Consider the following 23,735-nt stretch of genomic DNA (forward strand, 5'->3'; position numbering starts at 1 on the left):
ATGCTAATAGGACTCTTGAATGCTCTCCGTGCGTCTGTCCACTAGAGGACAGCAAAGCCCATTTGAGCCATTTCTGTCTGTTAGGGCACTCTTTTTAAGGACTGAATCTTTTTTTTTTTTTTTTTTTTTTTTTTTTTTTTAATGTTTACTTATTTTTGAGAGAGAGACTGAACATGAGCGGGGGAGGGGCAGAGAGCGAGGAAGACAGAATCTGAAGCAGGCTTCAGGCTCTGAGCTGTCAGCACCGAGTATGACGCGGGGCTCAAACTCAGGAACTGCACGATCATGACCTGAGCCAAAGTCAGATGCTTAACCGACTGGGCCACCCAGGTGCCCCTGAACCTAAAATTCTTAAATTTGTATTCCATTGAAGGCATGTGGGTTGTTACCATGCTACAAGAATCTGTGTACCATAGGTCAGCTCTCCCTGGCATCATGGGAACAGCTCAGCGAGGCAAGCTGCGATTGTGGACTTCACATTTTACTGAGGAGCTCTGAGGAGGGAAGGAAGGAAATTGTACTGTATTTTGAAGGCAGATGTTGAAATTATCTGCAGTGGAGGTTGGAGTAAGGAATGAGCCAGATTCTACTAGAATTTTAGCTGCCCCTTAAATAGACTTTTTGTTGTATTTATATTACGTATTCTTGTTATTCATGAATTGATACACACAGGGCTCTCTGTGGTTCTCTGTTTCCATAAGAAAGAGAAAGGGCAGCCTTTGTTCCCCACTCTCAAACCTCACACCACAGCTTCAGAAGTAGCTCAACGGTCTTTGTCCCTTGGCAGCTCTATTTTAAAGCCTGTGGGCTTCCAGGATAACTAGCCTTTCTTATAAGATAAAGACTATGTTACTTAAAATAGACCTCTGCCTAGGGTAGAGCAGAGATGTGCAGCAGTGGTATTGTTAGTCAGCTAGGCCTGGTAGCCAAGTTGTAAAAGCAGCAGGCATCGCTCCTTGAATTTGAGTTCAGTTACGGCCAGGTTGGCCGGGTTAAGCAATACGATCCCCACAAGGTGGATGACAGTAGGATGACCTAATCTCTCAGCTTCCGGTGTAGCTCCCAAGCTTTCCCTCGTCCATCGCTGCTGTGTTTTCTGTCTGTCTGAGAATGATAATCCCTTTAGAGGCATTTGTTCATGCAGATGCTTACCTCATCATTGAGGTAAGAAATGTTTTGAAGATATAAACACCTTTTGATTAATGAAACAGTAATACAAATAAAGGAATTATCCAAAAATGGCATTTCTGGTTTTCCTTAGAATGTATATTTTATAGGAGAGAGGGTTGTGTTTATCATTGAATTTTTTTTAAGTTTATTTATTTTGAGAGAGGGCACACATGCGTGCTAGTGAGAGAGGGACAGAAGGAGAGGGAGAGCAAGAATCCCAAGCAGGCTCCACACCGTCAGCGCAGAGCCCAATGCAGGCCCAATCTCATGAACCTTAGATCGTGACCTGAGCTGAAATCGAGTCGAGAGTTGGGACACTTAACCGACTGAGCCACCCAGGTGCCCCTGTCGTTGAGAGTTTTAATCCCTCCTCCCCCTTCCTAACTGTTTTCCCTGGCTTATTCTGAATTAATTTGCATTTTCTGAAGATGGGAAGAGGCAGTGCTTATTATGCTGAGAGTAACTCCAGGGAAGAAGTGAGTCTGAGCCCTGGGCCTCTGAAATTTTCACTTACAAGTTGGTGATAAAGTCAAGAGGAATACTTCAGATCAGTGCATAGTATTTTTTTTTTTTTAATTTTTTTTTTCAACGTTTTTTATTTATTTTTGGGACAGAGAGAGACAGACAGAGCATGAACGGGGGAGGGGCAGAGAGAGGGAGACACAGAATCGGAAACAGGCTCCAGGCTCCGAGCCATCAGCCCAGAGCCCGACGCGGGGCTCGAACTCACGGACCGCGAGATCGTGACCTGGCTGAAGTCGGACGCTTAACCGACTGCGCCACCCAGGCGCCCCCAGTGCATAGTATTTTTAAGTGTTGGGGCGCTTGGGTGGCTCAGTCGGTTACGTGGCTGACTTCGGCTCAGGTCATGATCTCAGTTTGTGGGTTTGGGTCTGCATCGGGCTCTGTGCTGACAGCTCAGAACCTGAAGTCTGCTTCGGATTCTGTGTCTCCCTCTCTGTCCCTCCTCTGCTCACGCTCTCTCTCTCCAAAATGAATAAACATTTAAAAAAATTAAAATATTTTTTAAGTGTTGTAGAATGTTTCATGGAGAGTATTTACTATAATTTCCAGGCCCTGTAAACTGGGGTTGTGGCACATAACGCAGAAACCGATCATCTTGTTGACCAGAGTTGCGGTAGCTCCATGATGTCACTGCACGCTTAGCGTGTACACAAGTGTTCGTGCTTTTAAATGACACTCAATCTTTAAGTGGATTTCACTGGAAGAGACAGGTGTCTGATCACCCTCCCCCGCTCCCCACCCCCTGCCTTAATTCTTTATGTAACCTTTGGTAAGTTTTTTCCACTCTTCAGAGCCTTGATTTCTTCTATAAACTAAACGGGTGAGACTGGAAAAGCCTCCTATCTCCTGGGTAGGAGATAAATGTATCCAGCCTTCTCTCACCCCTCCACCTGTTCCTGATGCCGTCAGTTCATGCTCTCCGGCAGCATTTCGCCAACAGTCTGCATGTCATGTCCTTGAGGTCGCTGTGGCGGCGCTGACCTGATGTGGTCTCTGTTTAGGTTGCGTCTGCTCTGGAGAAATGGAAGACAGCAATCCGTGAAGCTCAGACTTTTTCCAGAATGCATGTTCTACTTGGGATGCTTGATGCCTGTATCAAGTGGGATATGTCAGCAGAAAATGCTAGATGCAAAGTTTGTCGAAAGAAAGGTATATTTAAATCAGTGTTGTGTGTCTGAGTGTAATAGGGACTGGGGCTTCCATTCCAAAGATATTTCCCCCCCTGAAGATTTCTGTGCACAACTTTCAAGTGTAATGGAACAGAATTTGCCTTTTTCTAGAGATCTGTAAAATGCTGCCCTTTGAAGTAACATGACAGCAAATCAGAGCAAACCCTTTGTTCCTCAGTTTTGAATATAAGAGCGGTTTATCTTGCCAATCTTTAAATTTTCTACAGGGAACAAAATTAACCTACAATTTTAAATCTGAGTTTTTAGTCATCCATGAAGTAAGATATTCTACCAGCAGAGGGCAGTATTTGTGCATTGGGAAGAATACTCCGGTTTGGGCCAACCGTCACAGTCCTACAGAGCAAGGCGTTTGGGACTCTTTAATGCTTTTAGCTTTCAGAGCCCGTGTAAAAGGAACTTAATGACTAATAGCCCTCAAGTGATTGCCTTCTCAGTGGCTGAAGTTATTTTGTGAACTAGGTTAGGATTTAATTCCCTTCCCAAGGATGAAAAGATCCTGTGTAAAACCCATCAGTTGCTCTCAACATTGTTTTAGAATAAACGTTCTAGAGGGAAATGACCATGTCAGGTTGATTTCATATATTTTGAAATCGAGTGATTTAAGAGAACGATATCAGATAGGAGTTGGGAAGAGTGGGGGAGGGTATCGAGGAAGAGGATGGATAGGAAATGTTAATACTTCATGGGGGATTTGTTTCTTAGTGGGAGAGGAGCAGTGACATTTCCTGCTAGGACTTGGTATTTGCTGTCACTTTGTAAATGTTTTAACTGTCCTCTCCTAGATGGAGTTGGATTTGGGGATAGAAGTCAGAAGACCTGAGTGTTAAATTACCAGTAGTGTAGTTATGCTTCATTTCTTCTCAGAAATGACTGCATTTTTTCTAAAAAGGGATAACAGTTTGCTAGACTCTTGGCTCCCCTATGGCGTTAATGGAGGGTGAGTGGCTCTTTGTTATAGCTTGCCAACCATTGCTGTGCTCCCGACAGTGCTCTACAGGTTTATCTCCTTGCAGGTGAGGATGACAAACTGATCTTGTGTGATGAATGTAACAAAGCCTTCCACCTGTTTTGTCTGAGGCCAGCCCTCTATGAGGTGCCAGATGGTGAGTGGCAGTGCCCCGCTTGCCAGCCTGCTACTGCCAGGCGCAACTCCCGTGGCAGGTGAGAATTTCTTCTTTTCAAAACAGATGAAATGGCTGGTTTATAATTAAGCTTTAGTTATTCAAACTGAATTATTCTAAGGAGCTGTAAGTTCATCTTTTGCGTATGGAGCCTGATCATTTGAGGTATTACAGTAAGAGCTCAAAGGACTCTGATTTCACTTTAGCTTAATGTTGACATTTCTCATCTTCATTGTGAGACACGTTCTGTGTCTTCTTGATCCTGCCTAGCAGTATGTCTCCTTTTGCCTTTTACTTCCACTTGGGCCACTTCTTGATTTGCGATCACTTCTGCAACCACCCACCACTAAAAACCCCGAAACTTCTGACCTTCCTTACGCATACCTGTTGTTTTCCTGCCCGATCACGATTACAACTTTGCTGTCAACTTGAAAGTCGTCCTCTCTCTCAACTTCCATGCTCATTTGCCAGACATTATCTGTGTGTCCAGACGTCTTACAAAATCAGTCATCTGCTGTGTACTCTCCATGGTCCCTGCTGTCATTTGGCCCTCCTGTCTCTCTCATCTGGGCTCCTCCAGTGGCTTCTTAATTCCTTACCTCCAATCTTTCCCCCTCTTATTCGTCCAGCTTTTATGGTGATACCAGAACAGTTTACATAAGGCAGAGATCTATCTGTTCGTGTTACTCTCCTGTTTAAAAACCTTAATTTTTCCACTGCCTCTAGAAAATACAGTCCAAATTCCTGGGCCTAATTTTTGAGATTGTTATAGAATGCTGGTCTTTGTCGTCGTCGTCGTTGTTGTTGTTGTTGTTTATTTATTTTGAGAGAGACAGAGACAGCACAAGTAGGGCAGGGGCAGAGAGAGAAAGGGAGAGGGAATCCCAAGCAGGCTCCACACTGTCAGCACAGAGCCCAATGCAGGGCTGAAACTCATGAAACCGTGAGATCATGACTTGAGCTGAACCCAATAGTTGGACACTTAACTGACTGAGCTCTAGGTGCCCCCAGTCTGTGTTAAAAAAAATTTTTTTTTAACATTTATTTATTTTTGAGAACGAGAGAGAGAACATGACCAGGGGAGGGGCAGAGAGAGGAAAAGGAGGCAGAGAATCCAAAGCAGGCTCCAGGCTCCAGGCTCCGTGCCGACAGCTGAGAGCCTGACGCGGGGCCCCTCCCCGGTCTGTTTTTATGAGCCCTTATTCCCATTTTGTGTGCTTGTTACAGACTATTCATTGGGTAGCCTTGCCTCTGCGTGTTCCTCCTAGCTGGGAATATTCCCTCTCCCCAGTACTGAGGGAACTGCCTATGGCCTACCTCAAATTTCACTTTTTTGAAGTGTTTTTGTATTCGTAAAATTAGCTGTTCCTCCTCTGTGTTCCAAATGAGCATCCAGTCTCGCGGTCTTTGGTGCATCGTGCCTCCGTGGTTAGGCTTACAAGTGACTGTCTTCCAGGAGATTGCTGTTGCCCCGAGAGTGGAGGTGGTGCTTTGTTCGCCACCCTGACCCCCACGAGGCCGAACGCTGGGGCCTTGTAAAGGGGAGATGCCTTCATACTGGCCACGTTAATCCCGTTTCCCACACTGCAGTTGGAGGCTGTGAAAGGGCAGCTTCTGGGTGCTCTGGCTTGGTCTCCGAGAGGGCAGAGCTGTTTGATCCTGACCCCACGTGACGGCGTTACTCAGTTACTTCTCACTCCGCTCCAGCCACGCTGAGAGCCGAGTAAGGCACACTCCTCTGAAATGGCGGGGCTTTAGACCAGCTGTTCGGAGCCGGGATTAGCATTGCTTTGATGTCGTGGTCGTCTGTAAGCTGTCCCACTCCTGGAAGGGGGCCGTCAAGGTGGAGTAACACCTGTCCGGGCTGCTCGTTCGTTCAGTCTGCCCCGAGGTCGGGAGCAACTTTTCATATCTGAAATGTTACGTTACCTGGCTGATTCTGTTGAGACAAAAGAAACAGGTTTTGTGTTGTTTTATGTGAGGAGAGGTGGGGTTGTATTTTGGGCTTGATTTCTGGTGCTGTTGGTGTCTCATCCAAAGCATTTATGGCCTGGTTGGGGAGAGATGCTGTTGAAGCTTAGGCTTTCGTTCTGCTTCCCGTGTCCTGGCCTTGTCATCAAACCTGCCTAGTTGGTGAAGAGGAGAAAGCTACAGGGGTGTGGGAATTCATCCTTCCTCGGGCGCTCAGGCCTAGAACCACGGTCCTTCCCTACGTGCTTTTCCCTCCCCACAGGAATTACACTGAAGAGTCTGCCTCTGAGGACAGTGAAGATGATGAGAGCAATGAAGAGGAGGAAGAGGAGGAGGAGGAGGAGGAGGAAGAAGATTATGAGGTGGCTGGTTTGCGATGTAAGTATTCAGTTTGCCTTCATAGTTGACCTCACAGTTTTCCAGGCTGCCTTAGGAAGACTGCGTTGGCAGCAGACCCCCACCCAGCATTGCTCTCACATGTTGTGGCTGTGGGGTGGGTGACTCCACTGCCATGGTTTCCAATGGGCTTTCAAGATGCCATTTAACCACTTTCCTAGTGGGAGGTTGGATCAGCCCTATGGTAGGTCCAATTGGTCCAAGATTGAGCGGAATTCAAGCCCCCAAGTGTGTTGATGACGAGTCTCCTGATTCAAACCTCTCAGTGTATGGGGACAGTGGGGACAATGGGTAAGGAAGGTCTAGGCCCATTGTCATCTCTTAATGGTTGTTTTAGCCTCTGGTGCAGTGCTGCTGTCAGAGAAGTGATTTTTTTTCTGGTTACAGTGATTTTTCTCATTTATGTGGCATGCAGGTCTATAGGTTTGCTGGTTTTAAAAAGAGAAGACTTGTTTTCTCGTGGGTTAGGGTGGTTGTTTGGAAGGTTCAGATCTGTTTCTCACTAGATGCCAGCAGGAGCCAGGGTTGGGGAGGCCTCATCATTTATACTTTACTTCGTTGACTCTGTCACTTCTGTGATGGTCATCTTTCATGAGTCCTTTTCATGATTAAGCCTAAAGTCCTGCAGTCTAGACTTTCAACAGCCTTCTCCTTTGCAGAGTATATACCCTTCCTTGTAGGCTGGTAGAAAAGAGACCACAAGTCAAGATTTTGATGAGCTTTTGAACAGATGATACAGTTCCCAAGATCACAGCACTCTGAACATTCACATCTTGGTATAGAGTCTGAGAAGGTGTTTGGTGTGACCAGTCTTCTGGCGGTGGTGCTTCTAAAACCTTGAGAGGTTTGGGTGTGCCCGCCTGCCCCCATCTTCCCAGTCCTGCAGGGCTCTAATTTGAGACCCATTAATTTCTCTCATTCCTATAGGGTTGTTTTTTTTTTTTTTTTTAATTTATTCCCCAGGCATAATTTTCCAGTTATCCAGGGTAAGGAGACACGTAGTCCCTTACAGGAAGAGACTTCATCTGCTGGCTAGAGAGTGCAGTTCAGATGCACGGTTGTCTGGGAATAGATTCTGAATGTAACAGTGTACTCATTTGGTTTTGTTTTCGGAGTAGTGGATGCTTTCACTTGTGAGTTATCTTCTCTTTCCAAGGAATTGTTCTCTCTCCAGGTTTCTAAGTTCTTGTCTGCCAAAAGGGTCTAGGAAATATTAGTATACCTCTGAGCCCTTTGTCTGCTGCACCTTTTAGGCCACCAAAGATGTGTTCCTTAGTACAGCTCGAGGCCCGGGTTGGTGGCTGTCTCTAGCATTTTGAGTTTCATCCTTGGTGTCAGTTTTTTATTCTCTCTTTCAAGCCTGGTCTTGAGCTTAGATACCTTAAAATAGCTTATGAAGGGTTATCAGGGTCCAGAAGTGAATGTAAAACACTGTTTATTGATTCTTTGTGTCACTGACTGTGTATACCCCCGTCTCTGTCCACATGTCACCTCCCTGTGTTCAGTGGAGAAGCTTTGAGCTAATCCTTATGGAGCATCGCTCCTGGAGGACATATTGAGAAATGTTGGTTTGTCTGACATTGACCACCTGTTGTAAACCTGAGACACAGGTCATCTTGGGGGTCTTTGTATTCTTTATTGTTCCTTTCGGGGTTGTGGGCAAGGGCTCGTGTGGAAGTGGCCTGGTCCACTGTCTGTGGTTTTCAGAAATGCGAGAAAGCTGGACTAGGGTAAGCCAGAAATTGGATTCGATGAGGGAGACTTTGCATAGGTATCTGCTTTTCTCTGAGAAGGTTGTGGTGAATGTAGGATTCCTTGGGGAACTAGGAAGTGTTCTACGTTCAGAGTCCCCCTCCACGTAAGGACGTACGTTGACAGGCTGAGCTGGGGCTGTGGGAATTCCGGGCAGACCTGTTAGCAGACGGCCTCTCCTCCTGGGTGAGTCAGCTCACCACTGACTCGTTCGTTCCCAGGAGTGACTGTGAACAGTGGGGCAGAGAGAGCCGTTCTGAAGAGAGCCTGCCGAAGAGACTCTTAGCAGGTCTTTGGCAGTTGATGAAAGCTATCCGTTCATCTCCTTCTCTACCTTTAAAGTGTCCTGTTAGGTAAGGCAAGAGAGAAACTGTAAGAGCTCCTTACAACCACGGGGAGCCGTTGCTTTGCTCGACTGGGTGCTCTTCCCATTCCATAGATGTGTTCCCTTCTTCCTCAGCTGTTCGACTCCAAATCCATGTTTTCTATTTCAGTGAGACCTCGAAAGACTGTCCGGGGCAAGCACGGTGTCATCCCTCCTGCAGCGAGGCCAGGACGACGGCCAGGCAAGAAGCCTCATCCTGCGAGGAAGTCTCGGCCGAAGGTACCACCTGTGGACGACGCTGAGGTGGAGGAGCTGGTAAGTGATTTCTCCCCTTCCCTCTAACGCTTCCCCTCCTCTCCCCCCCCCCCCCCCCCCCCGCCAGTGTGCAACAGGTGGAAGCCTCCCCCTGGCGCCCCCCTCCCCAACTTTGCAGGCTGCTGCGTGTGGCAGATGGGTGGGCCTGGAGGCAGCAGGCCCTCCGGGAGCAGCTATGTCCGGCATTCCCCTGCTGTAGCCTGCAGATATCGTCTCCCCTAGTTAATAGGCAGCCTGTGACTTGTTAGGGATTTTAAAATAGTATCCATGTGTCTCCAGTGGCTCAGAGGGGCTGGGTCTCCATTGTGGGAATGTCAGCAATGTTGGAGCCTCACTCACTCTTGAGTCTTTTGCCGACAGTTGTCGTGGAGGGGTGTTACCCTCCCCTCTGCTCCCCCAACCAATGTAATTTTAGTGGTTTTACTTCAGATTTTACTTGAGCTTCCAAGAACAATAAAGAGGCTCTTGAAAATTAACTTATTCTGACAGAGCAGATTGGGGTTGGGGGCATAAAGCGAGCCTCTAGGGAGCTCGGGGGCATTGTGAGATCATTCTGCTGGCCCGACTCGAACTAACTCTTCAAGCCCGTGGCTCTGACCACTGTGAGCCGCAGCAGTGATAACTCCCTGGAGGGGACACCCGCCCTTTCCTCCTCAGCCACTTAGCTCCCACATGCCTGCAGCAGGAGAGCCCAGGAAAGGAGTCGTGCCTCTCGCTTTTCTTCCCTCAGGCCCTCCACCCCCCCAGAGTTAGCCGCCAGTGGTCCCTGTAACCAGTCCCGCTCTCCGCACTTGCTGTTTTATACCCCTCCATGGTGTGCACATAATCCCAGGTCCATCTGCTCTCAGGCCGCCGTCCTGGTGACAGTGGCCTCTCTAGCTGACCTCCAGCAGGACGGCTGTAATACGGCAACTGCTGCCTGCCCTCTGCTGCTCCCTTTGCCGGGAGGAGGCAAGTGGGCTGATGGGAAGACGCCTGCCCCCTGGCTGAGCGCACTCCCTGACTTGAATGTCGGATGATGTTGACTATCTCTGCTCCAAGAAAATGGTTGAACTCCTTTTTTTTTCTTTCTTTTTTTTTTTTTTTTTTTAAAAAAACAGATACACACATTTTCTGTTCCGTCCACTCTTCTCTTGGACCTGTAATAACATGTCTCTCTTTTTTGGTGCCAGGTACTCCAGACCAAGCGGAGCTCCCGGAGGCAAAGCCTGGAGTTGCAGAAGTGTGAAGAGATCCTCCACAAGATCGTGAAGTACCGCTTCAGCTGGCCTTTCAGGTGGGCTTTGTGTCTCCAGCACAGGGAAGCAGGACCCACCTTGTGGGTTCTCAGAGCGTGCAGATAGGCAGCTGGCCCGGGGCGTGCTGAGCGGAGGCCGTGGGATCCACCCCGATCCCTTCGTTTAGGACATGTGTGAGTGGTGGAGGAGTTAGCTTCCCAAACTGGTAAGGGAGAGCACTTTGTACAAGGTGGACGCACCTCTTCTCCGCCTGCCAGCTGGCCGATCTCCGCAGGGGCGGGCGTTCTGGGAGCGGTGGTTTGATAACAAGGTTTGTGTCTGTTCTCGAGGCCACGTTCACATCTCCGTTTGGTTCTCTTCCACAGGGAGCCCGTGACCAGAGACGAGGCCGAGGATTACTATGATGTCATCACCCACCCCATGGACTTCCAGACAATGCAGAACAAATGTTCCTGTGGGAGCTACCGCTCTGTGCAGGAGTTTCTTACTGACATGAAGCAAGTGTTTACCAATGCTGAGCTCTACAACTGCCGGGGCAGCCATGTGCTAAACTGTATGGTGAAGACAGAACAGTGTCTGGTGGCTCTGTTGCATAAACACCTTCCTGGCCACCCATATGTCCGCAGGAAACGCAAGAAGTTTCCCGATCGGCTTGCTGAAGATGAAGGGGACAGTGAGTCAGAGCCCATCGGACAGTCCAGGGGACGAAGGCAGAAGAAATAGAGAGGCAGGGCCCTGGTAAGGGAGCTGAGGTGGGGGGAATGGAGAGAGCTGGGGAGGGTGAGCGGGGGGCGGGAGAGGAAGGCGGACAGGAGTGTGGAAGGGAGGGAGTCACGGGGAGTCCCGAAGTGCCCGTCATCCTGAGCTTCTGCCGCCCTTCCCAGCTCTCCAGAGGGCCCTCCGCACGCAGAGCTCTTTGGAGAACCTGCTCTTGGGTGGTCTCTGCCCAGAGACACGGCGGGTGGTAGACGAGGGCCTTGGCCCTGAAAGTGTCCAGGGAGGGGCTGGGGGTGCAGCCCTTGTCGTGAGCCCCCGTCCTTTAACCTTCTTTCCCGGGGTCCCTCTCGCTTTGGCCACCACAACAGTGCCAAGCCTCTGGTCTCTAGGGGAGGGGTTACTGCATTACATAGAAGGATCGGGGGTAATCAGGCCAACTGGGGAGGTGGTGTTGATTTTTTTTAATCTGTATTTACACCCAGTCTTGTTTCTTCAAGCCCGTCCTCTGTGTCTCGCTCCCCCTCCCTCAGGTGACGCTATCAGTGAGTGCCACACCACGTTCTGTATTCACCAGCATCATGAGACACTTGTGCTCCTTTGAGTTGCTCTTGGCAGAGTAAAGGGACACGTCCCGGAGCCATTCCTGAATCTAACCCCTCCCCCTCTTTGTGATCGCTCTCTCCCTGCTCCCACCCCACCCCACCTCACCCCCTCAGGAAAAACAAAACAAAACAAAAAAAAAAAACACTTAAAAAAAAAAACTAAAAAAAACCCCACAAAAAACCTAAGGCACTTCACTTAGAGACTGGAGTCCTGCTTATAATCATGCGTATAACCTTTACTTCGATGGGTCTGGCCAGAGGGGTGTTGGAGCCCAGCCCACCCACGTACCAGACAAGCTCTTAGGGGAGAAGAAAAGCAGGAAGAATTTAAATGTTTAATTTTTTTTAATTGACTTTTCTAGTTATTAAAAGTTGCTTGTTTCAGCAGTGATATTGTATAAAGAACATCTTGTAAGATATTTCTGTCATCTTGCTTTGGCACATGTACAGTACAGTTTATATGATAACGTGTTCGCTTTACTTTGCCCCGTCTCCTCCCTCAGCCCATCCTCTCTCCTTCAGAGAAGCCGGGCTGGAGGGTCATCAGGGCAGGTGGTGGGACCTGGGGGGGAAGGGCTGTCCCTCTGCCTGCCCCGACCGCCGATTCTGCCGCCTCCATCTACAGCCGCCACCTCCCGCCTCCCCCCACCGTGTCCCCACGAAGCTGAATCTTGCCGGTCCGCCAGCTGCGTGTCGGGTGGGAGTGGGGGGGTGTGGAGGAGCTCTGCCGGCCCTTCCGCAAGGAGTCTGGCGTTAGTGGCTCCGGTTGGGCAGGACTTCCTAGTCTTCTTTCCCTTTTATGGCAGATTTTGATAAAATGCAAAACAGGGTTTAATTTTCTTTTCTACCAGCTTTGAATTTAGCAAATGTGAGCACCTCAGCTCTTCTGTAACTATTTAAGTTAAGGGAAAACATGTCCACCAAGGGGATTGCAGCTCCTAGAACTTGAGAATAAAGCCTCTTAATACTGAATTTCAAGGTGTGTTCCCTGTCTCGCCCCGCCTACCCTGCCCAGAGACCGGGGGGGATTTGCTCCAGTGGCTGCTGGATAGGTTTACTGTCCCTTCTCCCACAGGTTCGGAGTTAGCACTGACGCTACAGTTCCGTGATCCCAGCCACCAACACCTCCCCCTGCCTCTTACCCTAGAGCCAGTCTGTTCTTGTTAACAGTGAGAATCCTGTGTTCCCACTTCAGTGACACCTGAATTGTTTGTTGTTGTTTTTTTTTTTTTAATTGTCTTTAAGGAGGAAGGGCCCCGTTCAAGGGTAAACTTGTAATAAATTGGAATTTCAAATAAACATTATGTACTTGTGTTTATAAAGAAGCAGCAGTTCTGGTGAATCTTTCTTTGTGTTTGTGGGGGCGGTAGTGGCTCACCTGGCCCCCAGGGCTCTTTCCCGGAGCTGAGAGGACTTCTGACCATCTTTTTAACCACAGGCCACAGCCATTTGCATTTCTTTGCTTCCTGGAGAGATTTCTGGTGCCCAGTAATCAGAGCGTGACTTTCAAGCTTCTGGCCTGGTCTCTTGAAACCCCCAAAATTGTCATTGGAAATTTCCGGGGTGGGGGGGGCGCATGGGTGGCTCAATTGGTTAAGCTTCTGACTCTTGATTTTGGCTCAGGTCATGATCTCATGGTTTTGTGAGTTCGAGCCCCGCATCAGGCTCTGTGTTCTGACTGCGTGGAGCCTGCTTGGGATTCTCCCTCTCTCCCTGTCTCTGCCCTCATCCCTGCCCCCCTGCCCCAGCGTGCGCGCTCTCTCTCTCTCTCTCTCTCTCTCTCTCAAAACAAACTTTAAAAACATTTTTCTAGTAATTAGGGACAAATATTTCTAAAGGCTTAGCTGGGAATTTGTATGGGGCTGGAAGAATTAATTTAGGGGTAATTGCTGACATTAAAAAAATTTTTTTTTAATATTTATTTATTTTTGACAGAGACCGAGCATGAGCGGGGGAGGGGCAGAGAGAGAGGGAGACACAGACTCCAAAGCAGGCTCCAAGCTGTCAGCACAGAGCCCGACACGGGGCTCTAACTCACAAGCTGTGAGATCATGACCTTAGCCGAAGTCGGACGCTCAACCAACTGAGCCACCCAGGCATCCCAGACATTTTAAAACACTTCTTTTCCAGGAAAATTTCAAACATAACGCAAAAAGAGTGAAAATATGAATTCCCTTGTACTCTGCTTCATCAGTTCTACCACGTAAGCAATTTTATTTATGTCTCCATTTATTTTTTATGCTGGGCGTTTTTATCAAGTCAGAGTGGTTGGTTCAGTAGGTCACTGCTAGGTGGCAATCTGCTTCTGGAATTCAAAGATTTTGCAGAGCACACTCTGTGAGCCCCTTGACCAAGAAGGGACACTGCCGACTCCTGACCACCTGAACCTGGGGCAGCGTTGGGTAAAATGGGCAGAAAAAGGAGAAACCAAAACCCTGGGTTGCTCTGTGGAGTCCACGCTCGGGGAGTGTGAGCTCCGAGCCGGGCCCCTGGCTTGAGTGAGCAGTTTGCCCCAAGGTCAGCTCCGGTCTGACGAGTGCTCACACTCTGGGGAAGGGAGCTGTGGGCCTCTGTGCATTTCCTACACAGTCACAGCAGGACTCGGGGGCTCGGCCACTTCTGTGATGTCCTCTCCTCAGTGGGCTTCTCAGGCTCCCCTAGGATGGTGTTCCGGGGGCCACGTCTTCTTGAGGTCAGCACCCTGGTCCTGTTAAACCATCAGCCCATCCTCCCTGCTGTGGGCGCGACCTCGGGGAGCCGCCTAACTTCCGTTGACTACTGCAAGAGGGGACAAGAGAACTTTTCCTCCTGAGGACCGGGTCTGAGGCATTGCTCCTGGGAATCAACGGAGACCTCTCCCCTGTCCTGCCTGGGCTTTCTCCTCAGACCCCGTCCCCAGAGGATGGGGGAGGGTGCTGCAGGTGTGTGTGTGGGGTGGCAGTGTCCCCAGGGGATGGGGGGTTTGCTGCGGTGTCTGGGGAAGGGGGGGGGGGGCGGTGTGTGGCAGTGAGGTGGTATCTGGATTGCCGGGAGCCAGGGCCTCCTTAGCAGGATATTGAGAAAGTCCAACCGGGTGGGAAGAGAAGTTTCCACCACTGCCCCTGCCCGGAGCCTTCAGACCTTTTCACACTCAGGGCAGTCCTGGAGTTTCTGCCTCCGGGGTGTGGCCGTGAGCAGCCACTGACACTCTGGGGCCTCTCCTCAGGCTGACCTTGGTCAAGATCACTGCCACCGATTCCTGTGAACTTTGAATCATTTCCTTGGAACTAATAGGTCAGGGCTAAGGAGTTCCCTTAACTTGGGTCTCCCACGCACAAGGCCGGCAGGGAGGGGCCGGGGACACACAGTGACTGGCCAGCAGGTGTTGCTTTCTGAGACACTTCCCTTGGGCTCTGGAATTTCCTTTTGGGGGCTGGTGGGGGGGTGTTTCTCTGGACAAAACCACCCTAGGTTATAACACCCGCCATCCCTTGCCCACCCAGGTGGAATCCGTGGCGCGGTGGAAATCAAAGGCTCTGGAGGCTGCACGCTACCTGGCTGTGTGACCTTGAGCCAGCCAAGCACTCCACACTTCCCATCTGGAAAATGGGGAGAGAAGGATCTAATGGAGGACTTCTGTAAAAGGTCTTTAATAAACGATTCCTTCCTTCTCTCCCGGGGTCTGGGACCTTCCAGTGTCCCCAAGTGCCGAGAGGCTGCTGGCAGAGCCCCTTACCCTCCATCACCCCCCTCCCAGTTGTCCTGGGAGCCCAAATTTTTTCCGCTGGGTGGGACTTAGTCAAGCATCATCTCTCCCAGGGCCGCTGACTGGCAAGGGACAGGGGTGAACTGGGGCCACTCCCTGCAGACCTGGCCTGCAAGCCCAATCCACGCAGCCACCGTCTCCCCTTCCAACCTGGGCCCCTGTCACATTCAGGAGGCACAATCTGTCAGTCAAGGACCCTCCTAGGGAGTTACGAGGTGTTAGGGTCACTTGGCTTTGCTGTAGAGAAGGCAAGAGGGCCTCCTGTGTGCTCTGAGAAGGAAAGATTTGGATGGGCTGGGCCGTCCCGTGCATGAAATGCATAAGCCCAAGGTGCCGAGGCGGCAGAGTTCTCCTGGGGGCTCTGGGCTGCTGCTTGTGCTGAGGGACAGCCCTTAATTCTTAGCTCCTGATGGGAGTCTGACACAGCCTGTTGGGGCTCCATTTGGCTTCCTTCTTGTCCCGCAGAGCTTGGTGGCTGGTGCAGGGCAAAGAGCTCCGGCCTGAGAGGCCCTGGGTTTAGGCACTCAGCCCTGCTTCACAGGAAGCAGTCGGCCTTGAGCCTCCCCTTGGTTCTGAAGTGAGGCTGGACCCTTGGAGCCTCTTGGCAGTGACACTGAATGCCGGCTCTGTATCATGCACCCAGGACAATGACCGATACACCTGGCTGGAGTCACAGTGGCCAAAGCAGAGGCCAAGATGGGGCTCTGGGGTCTGACCTCCTGCCCCAAGCCGATGGGCGTCTCTGGGACAGCCACACACTCCTTACAGTGGGCAGAGATGACGAAGCCCGGCGCACGGATACACAGGTACCTTTTCCTGTCCCTGGGCATATGAGTGTGTAAGCTGGCCTGGAGCAGCCACGCATATGCCCCCGCACCTGCCCCATTTCTCACACGGTGCCCAGCACCCCAAGTCCTTCGGCAGCCCTTTCGGAGCTGCTCAAGAGTTTCACCATCCCCTGTGTCTGTGCCACCAAGATGCCCCTATACCAGCCAGTCCTGCCCCATCTCCACTCCACCTGGTAAGATGAAGGGATGCCGTGGGGTGTCCTGACTAGGAGCCCAAGGAGAGAGGTGGACACACCAGCAATCTTGGAAGGCAATGAGGACAGTCACTCCAGCCTTAGCCCTTAGGCCCCAGGGAAGGGACAGTAGGACAGCCTATAGGAGACAGCGGGAGCAGGTCCTGAGCCCCCAAGGGAACTTTGGAGACAGGCTGATGCCCTCGTTTTCTATACAAATGAAGAAAGCAGTCTTTCCCAGGGCCACCAAACAGGCTAGAGTCCCCAGGGCCAGAGGTGTCCTCTCAGGGGATTCCTGAGTATCCTGGCAGGCATCCTGGTTACACTTTGGGAAGCGGGAACCCAGGACTCGGGCAAAGGGCAAAGACTGGTGAGAAGGGACAACGCACACACACAGAATCTGGGACTCCTGCAAAGACAGCTGCTCCACAGGGACGTCCTCCTGACCGGCGGGGAGGCAGAGAATGGGGCCGGGGCCATGAGGCCAGCAGCCACCCAGCTCACCCCACCAGAGGGACTCCTACAGGACCCTCACTCTCTGACCTTACCCCCTTCCCAGCCCACAGAGGACTCAGCAGTGCCACACGGGGGTTTATTCCAGTCACAGCTTCCAGAGAAACTCAACAATAAATTACATCATTAAATAAACTCCCTGCTGGACCACGCCCCCTTCTGCCCCTCCTCCTCTCCACCTGCTCCCCCAGGACCCTGTGGGGACCTGGCCAGGCCCGCCCCCTCCACTGGGCCACAGGGGAGTGAGCCTCACTGGGTCTCCGTGAATGAGGGTGGAAGGAGAGGCTCCACGCCCTGGTCCTCGGCCCCTCGCACTCACTTGCCTGACCTTGACAGCTGGGCAGCTGCTAGTCAGCTGTCTCCTCCGGGGGGGGAGGGGCAGGAGGGGGCAACAGCCGCCCCACACAGGCCTGTGTCCCTAGAGGTGCGTGGGGTTCTCCAGAGAAGGGTCCGTCTTAGTCATGTGCAAGACCACGGTGGGGGCCTTATAGTGGCAATGGGTGCCACGGCCATAGCCCCCGGGAGCCCGGCAGGCCTTTGCCCGGGCCCGGCCAGCTGCCATCTTGCGGTGGCACAGGCTCTGCCAGGTCTGGAAAGTCTTGGAGCTCCACACCCAGACCCCGCTGGTGATGCCCACCACCAGCGACATGAAGATCTTGAGCATAAAGACAGCCACGGTGGGCACCGACCCCCCTTGTAGTGAGCAGTCCCTCCGGCCCCCGGGCATGGTGGCTGCCAGGCAGGGCTGCTCTGTGGCCCGAAGGCGCCAGAAGTCCATGTTGAGGCGTTCATAGACATAGCACACAATGACGCAGGTGGCAGGCACCGTGTAGAGGATGGAGAAGACCCCAATCTTGACCATGAGCTTCTCCAGCTTCTCCGTGTTGGTGCCGCCTGTCTTCATGATCTTGCGGATGTGGAAGAGGGCCACGAAGCCGGTCAGGAGGAAGCTGGTGCCCAGCACCAGGTAGCAGGAGAGGGGAACCAGCACAAAGCCCGTCAGGGCGGCCGCATCCATGCTGGCCACGTAGCAGAGCCCGGTCAGCTCGTCGCCCGCCACCTTGCGCAAGGTCAGGATAATGATGGTCTTGAGGGCCGGCAGGCCCCAGGCCGCCATGTGGAAGTAGCTGCCATGGGCCTCGATGGCCTCGTGGCCCCACTTCTTGCCCGCTGCCAGGAACCAGGTGAGTGTCAGCACCACCCACCACAGCGAGCTGGCCATGCCGAAGTAGTAGAGCAGCAGGAAGACGAGCGTGCAGCCCGTGTTCTCCAGCCCCTCCTGGATCACGTACAGTGCTCCTGCCTCCTGGTCGCACGCCACGCTCTGAGCGCCGGCCACCGCGCGGATGAGGAAGGCCAGCGAGTAGACGTTGTAGCACATGGACAGGAAGATGATGGGGCGCTCGGGGTACTGGAAGCGGTGGGGCTCCAGCAGGAAGGTGAGCACGGTGAAGGCCGTGGAGAAGAAGCACAGCGCCGACCACACGGCCATCCAGACGAGCGCGAAGTCCTTGTCGCGCCGCGACCAGAACACCTCGACGCCGGGCCCGCAGCGCGGCGCGCACGAGCGGCTCTTCTCCACGTACTGGAACTTCTCTGGGTTCTCGCAGGTGCCGCCGCCGCCCGGGCCAGAGGCGGGGTCGCCGGGGGGCCTCGCGGGCCGGGGCGCCACGGGCAGCATGCCCAGGCCCTTGTGGGGCTCCGCAGGGCCGGCGGTGGCGTTCTCGGGCGCCTCCATGCAGAGCGCGTGCGGGTCGTTGCGCGTGGGCAGCCGGGCGCAGTCCAGCGAGTCCGGCCAGCCGAAGTTGAACTGCTCCATGATGGGCGCGCAGCGCAGGCGCGCCTGCTCGCACATGGGCCGGCAGGCGGGGATGGGCGTCGAGACCTGGTCCGTGCACATGGGCGCGTACAGCGAGCACAGGAAGAAGCGCAGGTGGCTGTGGCAGCCGTACTGCACGAGCGGCGCGAACTCGGCCAGCTCGGCGGCCGCCTCACCCTGCGACGTGTGGCCCAGCAGGTTGGGCATGCGAGTCAGGTTGTAGCCGATGCCGCGGCACATGGGGATCTCCACCGCCTGGCAGGGCGCCGGCCCTCGCCCGCGCTCCGGATCGAAACGGCCGATCTCCAGCGCCGCGCCGCCCGCCGCCAGCAGCTGCCACAGCAGCAGCGCCCGGCGGAGCGGCGGCACGGCCATCCCGGGCGGCCCCGGCCGAGGGCGGGAGGGCGGCCCCGGCTCACTCGGGCCGCGCCGTCCGGCGCCCCCGTGCCCGCCCGCCACGTCGCGGGGCGCTGGCCATCGCCGAGCCGCCCTCGTGCGTCCGGGCGCCCCGGCAGCGCGCAGGGAAGCCGCCCGAGGGAGAGGAGGCACCGAGCCCGCTGAGCCGCCACAGCCGCTGCCACTCGAGCGGCCGCGGAGCCAGAGCCGGCGCCGCCTCCCGGGGCCGCCGCTACAAGCCTCGGGGCGGGGCGCCTGGCGGACACGCCCAGAGGCGGGCCCTCCGCGCGCTGGGCACGCCCCCCCACCGGGCTTTAAAGGCGCCGCGTCTCGCCGCCGCGCCGGGGCATCCGCGTAGGCGAGTTCCGGCGGTATGGGCTGCACGTGCGTCCTGGACCCGCGCGCTCGCACTCGGTGCTTCCCCTTCCCTTGCTTTCCCCGCTCTCCCAGCGACATGACAATCGAAGACTCCCCCGCCCTCCACCCCGGGTCGCTTCTCTTTACCCCAGGCGGCAGACCATTGTTAGAGGCCTCCACGCGTTGGGAAGCCTCCGGCTTGTATTCCAGTGGCTTGTATTCCAGTGCTTCCTGTGCCTTCACCAGTTGTATGTGAGTTTGGGCTCTTCTCCCTCAGCCTCAGTTTCCTTTTCTGTAAAACAGGCAGATAGATAATCCTGTAAAAACAAGCACACATGCTGCTTATGGGTCACGCTGCACACTTGACTTCATTGGTCTCTACTCCTCAATCCAGGTGGGGAAACTGAGGCTCAGAGGAGTGACATACCCACGGGTATGAAGCTATTAGGTGTTGCATTTGTTACTGTCTCCGAACTTATTTTTCTTGTTTTGTTTTCTTGTTGTTTTTAAGATATTAATTTTTTTAAGTAATCTTAAATGAGTAAGGTCCGAACTTACAACCCCGAGATCAAGACTCATATGCTCTACCAATTGCACCAGCCAGGCGCTCTCCCCACCCCCGTACTGGTTTCATAAGGTTGCTGCGCTCCCCTGGGGGACACAGGCTCCACCCCCCCCCCCCCCCCCCCCCAGGGTGCCACCTTGCCACCTCTGGGACACCCTTAGAAAGTGCTTCCCTTAGAGCTGAAAGACTGGGCTTTTTATTGATTATTTTTTAAAATTTATTTTTGGGAGAAGACAAGCAGGGGAGGGGCAGAGAGAAGGGGACAGAAGATCCAAAGTGGCTCTGTGGCTGACAGCAGCAAGCCCGATGTGGGGCTCGAACTCACGATCCGCAAGATCATGACCTGAGCCGAAGTTGGAGGCTCAACAGACCCCCCAGAGCGCCACCGAGGTGCTCCATGGACTCTGGGCTTTTTAAATCAAAGTATAATTGACACATAACCTCATATTAGTTTCACATGCACAGCATGACTCGCTGTTTGCGCACATTGGGAAATAATCAGCCCCCACGTCAAGTGGTCACCATCTGGCATGGTACACAGTTACACATTTTTTTTTCACCAGTGATGAGAACTTCCAAGATTCACTCCCCACCACCCGCCAGTCCCCGGCAGAGCCCTGTTCTCCTTCCTGTGCCTGCAGAGCAGAGGGGCGATACACAGTAACGTCCCACGGGTACCTTAGGAGTCCACCTCATACCCTCCTCACCTAAACCTGAGAGCCATCAGGATGACATGAGACTGTTACCCCCCTGCTTCCATGGGCAGCTCCTCAACCACGGGGAGCGAGGAGGACTGTCCTCGTGGTACAGATGGATTCACCAGTGCACAGTGCGGTATCTGTGACCCCCTACGGGTGTGGCTCAGTCCGCCCGTGACAATGAGTGAGATCTGGAACGGCGACCCCAGGCGGCCCACCCTGCCTGGGGTTGTTGGGGGCCACTTGGAGTCCCAGAGCACCTGTGTCTGCCCTGCCCGCTTCCCACCATGGCTCCCAGAGAAGCTCTGCAGGGAAACACAAATGCCACCCAGCAGACCACCCACAGGGCTCTGCTCTGGTCTGGGACTCACTTAGAGACTATGGTCCCACCCCCACCCCAGGCCCTGCCCCGTCTGTCCTCACCCCCTTGACTTAGACGTACCTGGAAAACTCAGACTCCACAGGTCCAGACGCACTAGCAGCTGGTCAGGGTGCTGAGAGATAGGCTGAGGGAGAGACCTGCCCTGCAGGGGGGCTGGGAGAGGGGCCCAGGACCTCCCGTGAACGAAGCAGGCCCTGGGCCAGGCACTTCACACAGTGGCCTTTCTAACCCTCCTAACAGTCTTGCAAGGACTTCTGTAACCATTTTACAGATGAGGAATTGAGGCACAGGAAACCCCAGATAATTTGCTGGGATTACACAGCTCGGAAGGATCAGGGTGGGCGTTCAGGCTCTTCCACGGCATGAGGCTGCCTGTCACCAGCAGAGGAAGGGCACCTGCCCCTTGTGGCACGTGGTGGAGACTCAGGCTGGTGCACTCACACCATGTAGAGACTTGCCTGCAGGGAAGAGAGAAGGAAAGGTGGGGGGCGCTCTGTATTGGGTGTGCACCCAGCCTCATGCTCTCGGAGTGGCCCCGTGAGATTGGGCATCCGTGGAGGGGCATACAGCCTTGTGGCCAGCGCATAGCGTGCACTCAGCCCACCTGAGCCACGACGGGTGCGGCTACAAGCTCCCGACCTTCCCAAGGAGGTAGGGTATCTTGCAAAAAAAGGACCTGGCATTGACCCCCTGGTCAAGGATAACAGTTTCCCAAAATGTCAGCAGCAGCTTCCCATTGCCCAGGGTGAAGCCCATGCTCCTGGGGATGAAGCCCTTCCAGGCACAGCCCCCAACTCGCCTCTTCATTTCCTGCCGTGACTTCCCCCGCCCACTGTATCCCCCCCACCTCCCCACCCCCTCAATGGAAGCACCAAGCCACATCCTGCCATCATGCCTCCAATCTCCCCAGACCAGGAGGCCTTTTCTCTCCTGCCCTGCTTGGCACAACCAGCCTCCAGCATCACCTCGCAGGGGCAGTCCCCCAGCCCAGCTCTCCTAGATGGGGCTGGAGGGTCTGCTCTGTGGGCCCAGGGTCCTTGTCCCCGCATTGTGCACTCACAGTTAGCCCTCCATCCATCCCCACTCCACCCTAATACCAGCAGCTGCTCGAGGACCTTGGGAACATTTTATTTCTCTGTGTGTCTGGCCTCCAGGAGGCAGAGGTGCATGAATGATAGCGGGGGCCCCGCGTCAGGGTGTGTGTAGGAGGTGGGGGCTCCAGAGGTGCCCCTCTGCTGGCAGCCGGGCGGGGAGGCTGAGGCCAGTGGAGGCTTTTCCCACCACCAGCCCTGGCCTGGGAGCCAGGTTTTTTGTGCTCCTGTCCCCCAGCAGGGCGGAGAGGAGTCTGGGGGCCCTTCCTATGTAGCAATGGGGGAGAGGGCGCCCCAGGAGCTGGGGGATGCCTGGACTCTCACCATGGCAACAGCTGCTCCTGGGAAGCCAGAGGTGGGGGTGTGGAAGGGCCCCTCCCCCATGCAGATGCTGCCTGGAGAGAAGAGGCCTCTTGGGCCGCCTGCCCACCCACCCGGCTTTGTCACTCGATCTCCCTCTTTACAAAGGCAGAACAATACCCGAGGGCTCCCTGAAAGGGAGACTATGGACTGGGAGGAGGGGGATTACCATCAGTGCCCACCCCCATTCCTGCTTCACTGGGCAGAGGGGCCGGAGACAGGGGCGAGGGGGTAGTGGAACCCTCTCTCAGCTCCTCCCGGGAGAGGCCTTCCTTCCTGGGGGTCCTGCACACGTGGGAAGGGACACCTCCCCACCTGTGTCCCCCACGCCCCTTTTGTCACCCTCGCCTGCACTCCCAGAGGCCCTTCTTCCCACGGTCTCCCTGACTATGGCCACATATCACTCCCACTGGACACTTGCTGCCCTGCCCTTCCCCAGCTTGGCTCTGACCCTGCCTCCTCCAGGACACTCCCCTGCTGGATGGCCCTGGTGCCTGTAGCTGTGCCCTCTTCCCCACCAGCCTGGGTGTCTTGGGTGCCTGGCCTGGACAAGCTCCCATCAAAGTTTGTTGAATGAAAAGCATGTTGTAATGAGGAGGGGGTCGGAGATCTTTCTGGAAGAGCCTGAATGCAAATGGAGCCTGAGGGCGGGGGAGGGGTATTGATTGGGCCCTGGAGCACAGAGGTGTTTGTGGGAGTAAGCAGGCCCATCCCGCACCTTCTCCGGGTGCCCAGGTGCCAGGACACCCTTCAGGGGGGCTGTCGCTGGTTGGGGAGGGCCCGCCAAGCTACAATGATGCCCCTGTTCCTGGGCAGGGGCAGGTGCAGAGTGATGCCACAGTCTGGGCAGGCAGAGGTGGGCAGTGCTGGGACAGGGGAGGCAGGGGCGAGGTAAGTGTGTGCATTTGCACAGGGACATGCAGGGGCCTGGTTTCTTGTGTGTGTGTGCACGCGTGCCTGTGCACGGGGCAGGGCCAGCTGACATGCTCGGTGGTGCTCAGGGAATGGGCCCACCTCCCTGAACCCTGGTTCTGACTCGATTTCCCTTTATGGGGGTGTCCAGGGCTGGCCTGGACTGTTCTATTCTTACTAAAGAAGCATTTAAAAAACTCCTTATTAGGGCATTTCCAGTTTTCACAACTGATCAGCATTAGAGGTGAGGAGAGAAGTAATCCTTTCCCCTCTCTTTACAAACCCAGCCCTCAGACAACCAACATTAAGAGTTCAGGCACTTCTCAGGGTGCCTGGGTGGCTCAGTCGGATAAGCATCCGACTTTGGCTTAGGTCATGATCTTGCGGTTGGTGAGTTTGAGCCCCACGTCAGGCTCTGTGCTGACAGCTCCGAGCCTGGAGCCTGTTTTAGATTCTGTGTCTCCCTCTCTCTCTGCCCTGCCCCCGCTTGTACTCTCTCTCTCTCTCTCAAAAATAAATAAACATTAAAAATTTTTTTTAAAAAGTTCAGACAC

At 53.9% G+C, this 23,735-nt stretch overlaps 2 protein-coding genes across 2 annotated transcripts in view; one reads left to right on the forward strand and one right to left on the reverse strand.

Moving 5' to 3' along the window:
- Nucleotides 1-12,294, forward strand: part of BAZ1B (bromodomain adjacent to zinc finger domain 1B) — a 72,257-nt gene extending 59,963 nt beyond the window's left edge. The window contains exons 14-19 of the mRNA XM_053894033.1: nucleotides 2,697-2,844; nucleotides 3,899-4,046; nucleotides 6,240-6,355; nucleotides 8,620-8,765; nucleotides 9,938-10,041; nucleotides 10,369-12,294. Of these exons, the coding sequence (XP_053750008.1) occupies nucleotides 2,697-2,844; nucleotides 3,899-4,046; nucleotides 6,240-6,355; nucleotides 8,620-8,765; nucleotides 9,938-10,041; nucleotides 10,369-10,726 (1,020 nt within the window). The 3' untranslated portion in view covers nucleotides 10,727-12,294. The remainder of the gene's footprint in view (nucleotides 1-2,696; nucleotides 2,845-3,898; nucleotides 4,047-6,239; nucleotides 6,356-8,619; nucleotides 8,766-9,937; nucleotides 10,042-10,368) is intronic.
- A 4,372-nt stretch (nucleotides 12,295-16,666) lies between these two features.
- FZD9 (frizzled class receptor 9) lies at nucleotides 16,667-19,061 on the reverse strand. The gene has a single exon (XM_019421668.2). It carries the CDS (start codon nucleotides 18,793-18,795, stop codon nucleotides 17,020-17,022), a length of 1,776 nt encoding a protein of 591 aa, XP_019277213.1. The 5' UTR covers nucleotides 18,796-19,061; the 3' UTR covers nucleotides 16,667-17,019.
- Nucleotides 19,062-23,735: the final 4,674 nt, after the last annotated feature.

The sequence above is a fragment of the Panthera pardus genome, unplaced genomic scaffold, assembly GCF_024362965.1.
Source record: "Panthera pardus isolate Hobbes unplaced genomic scaffold, ASM2436296v1 HiC_scaffold_4, whole genome shotgun sequence".
NCBI classification, from domain to species: domain Eukaryota; kingdom Metazoa; phylum Chordata; class Mammalia; order Carnivora; family Felidae; genus Panthera; species Panthera pardus.

Coding starts and splice junctions, on each gene's coding strand:
- FZD9 (XM_019421668.2), bottom strand. CDS start 18,795: ATGGCCGTGCCGCCGCTCCGCCGGGCGCTGCTGCTGTGGCAGCTGCTG.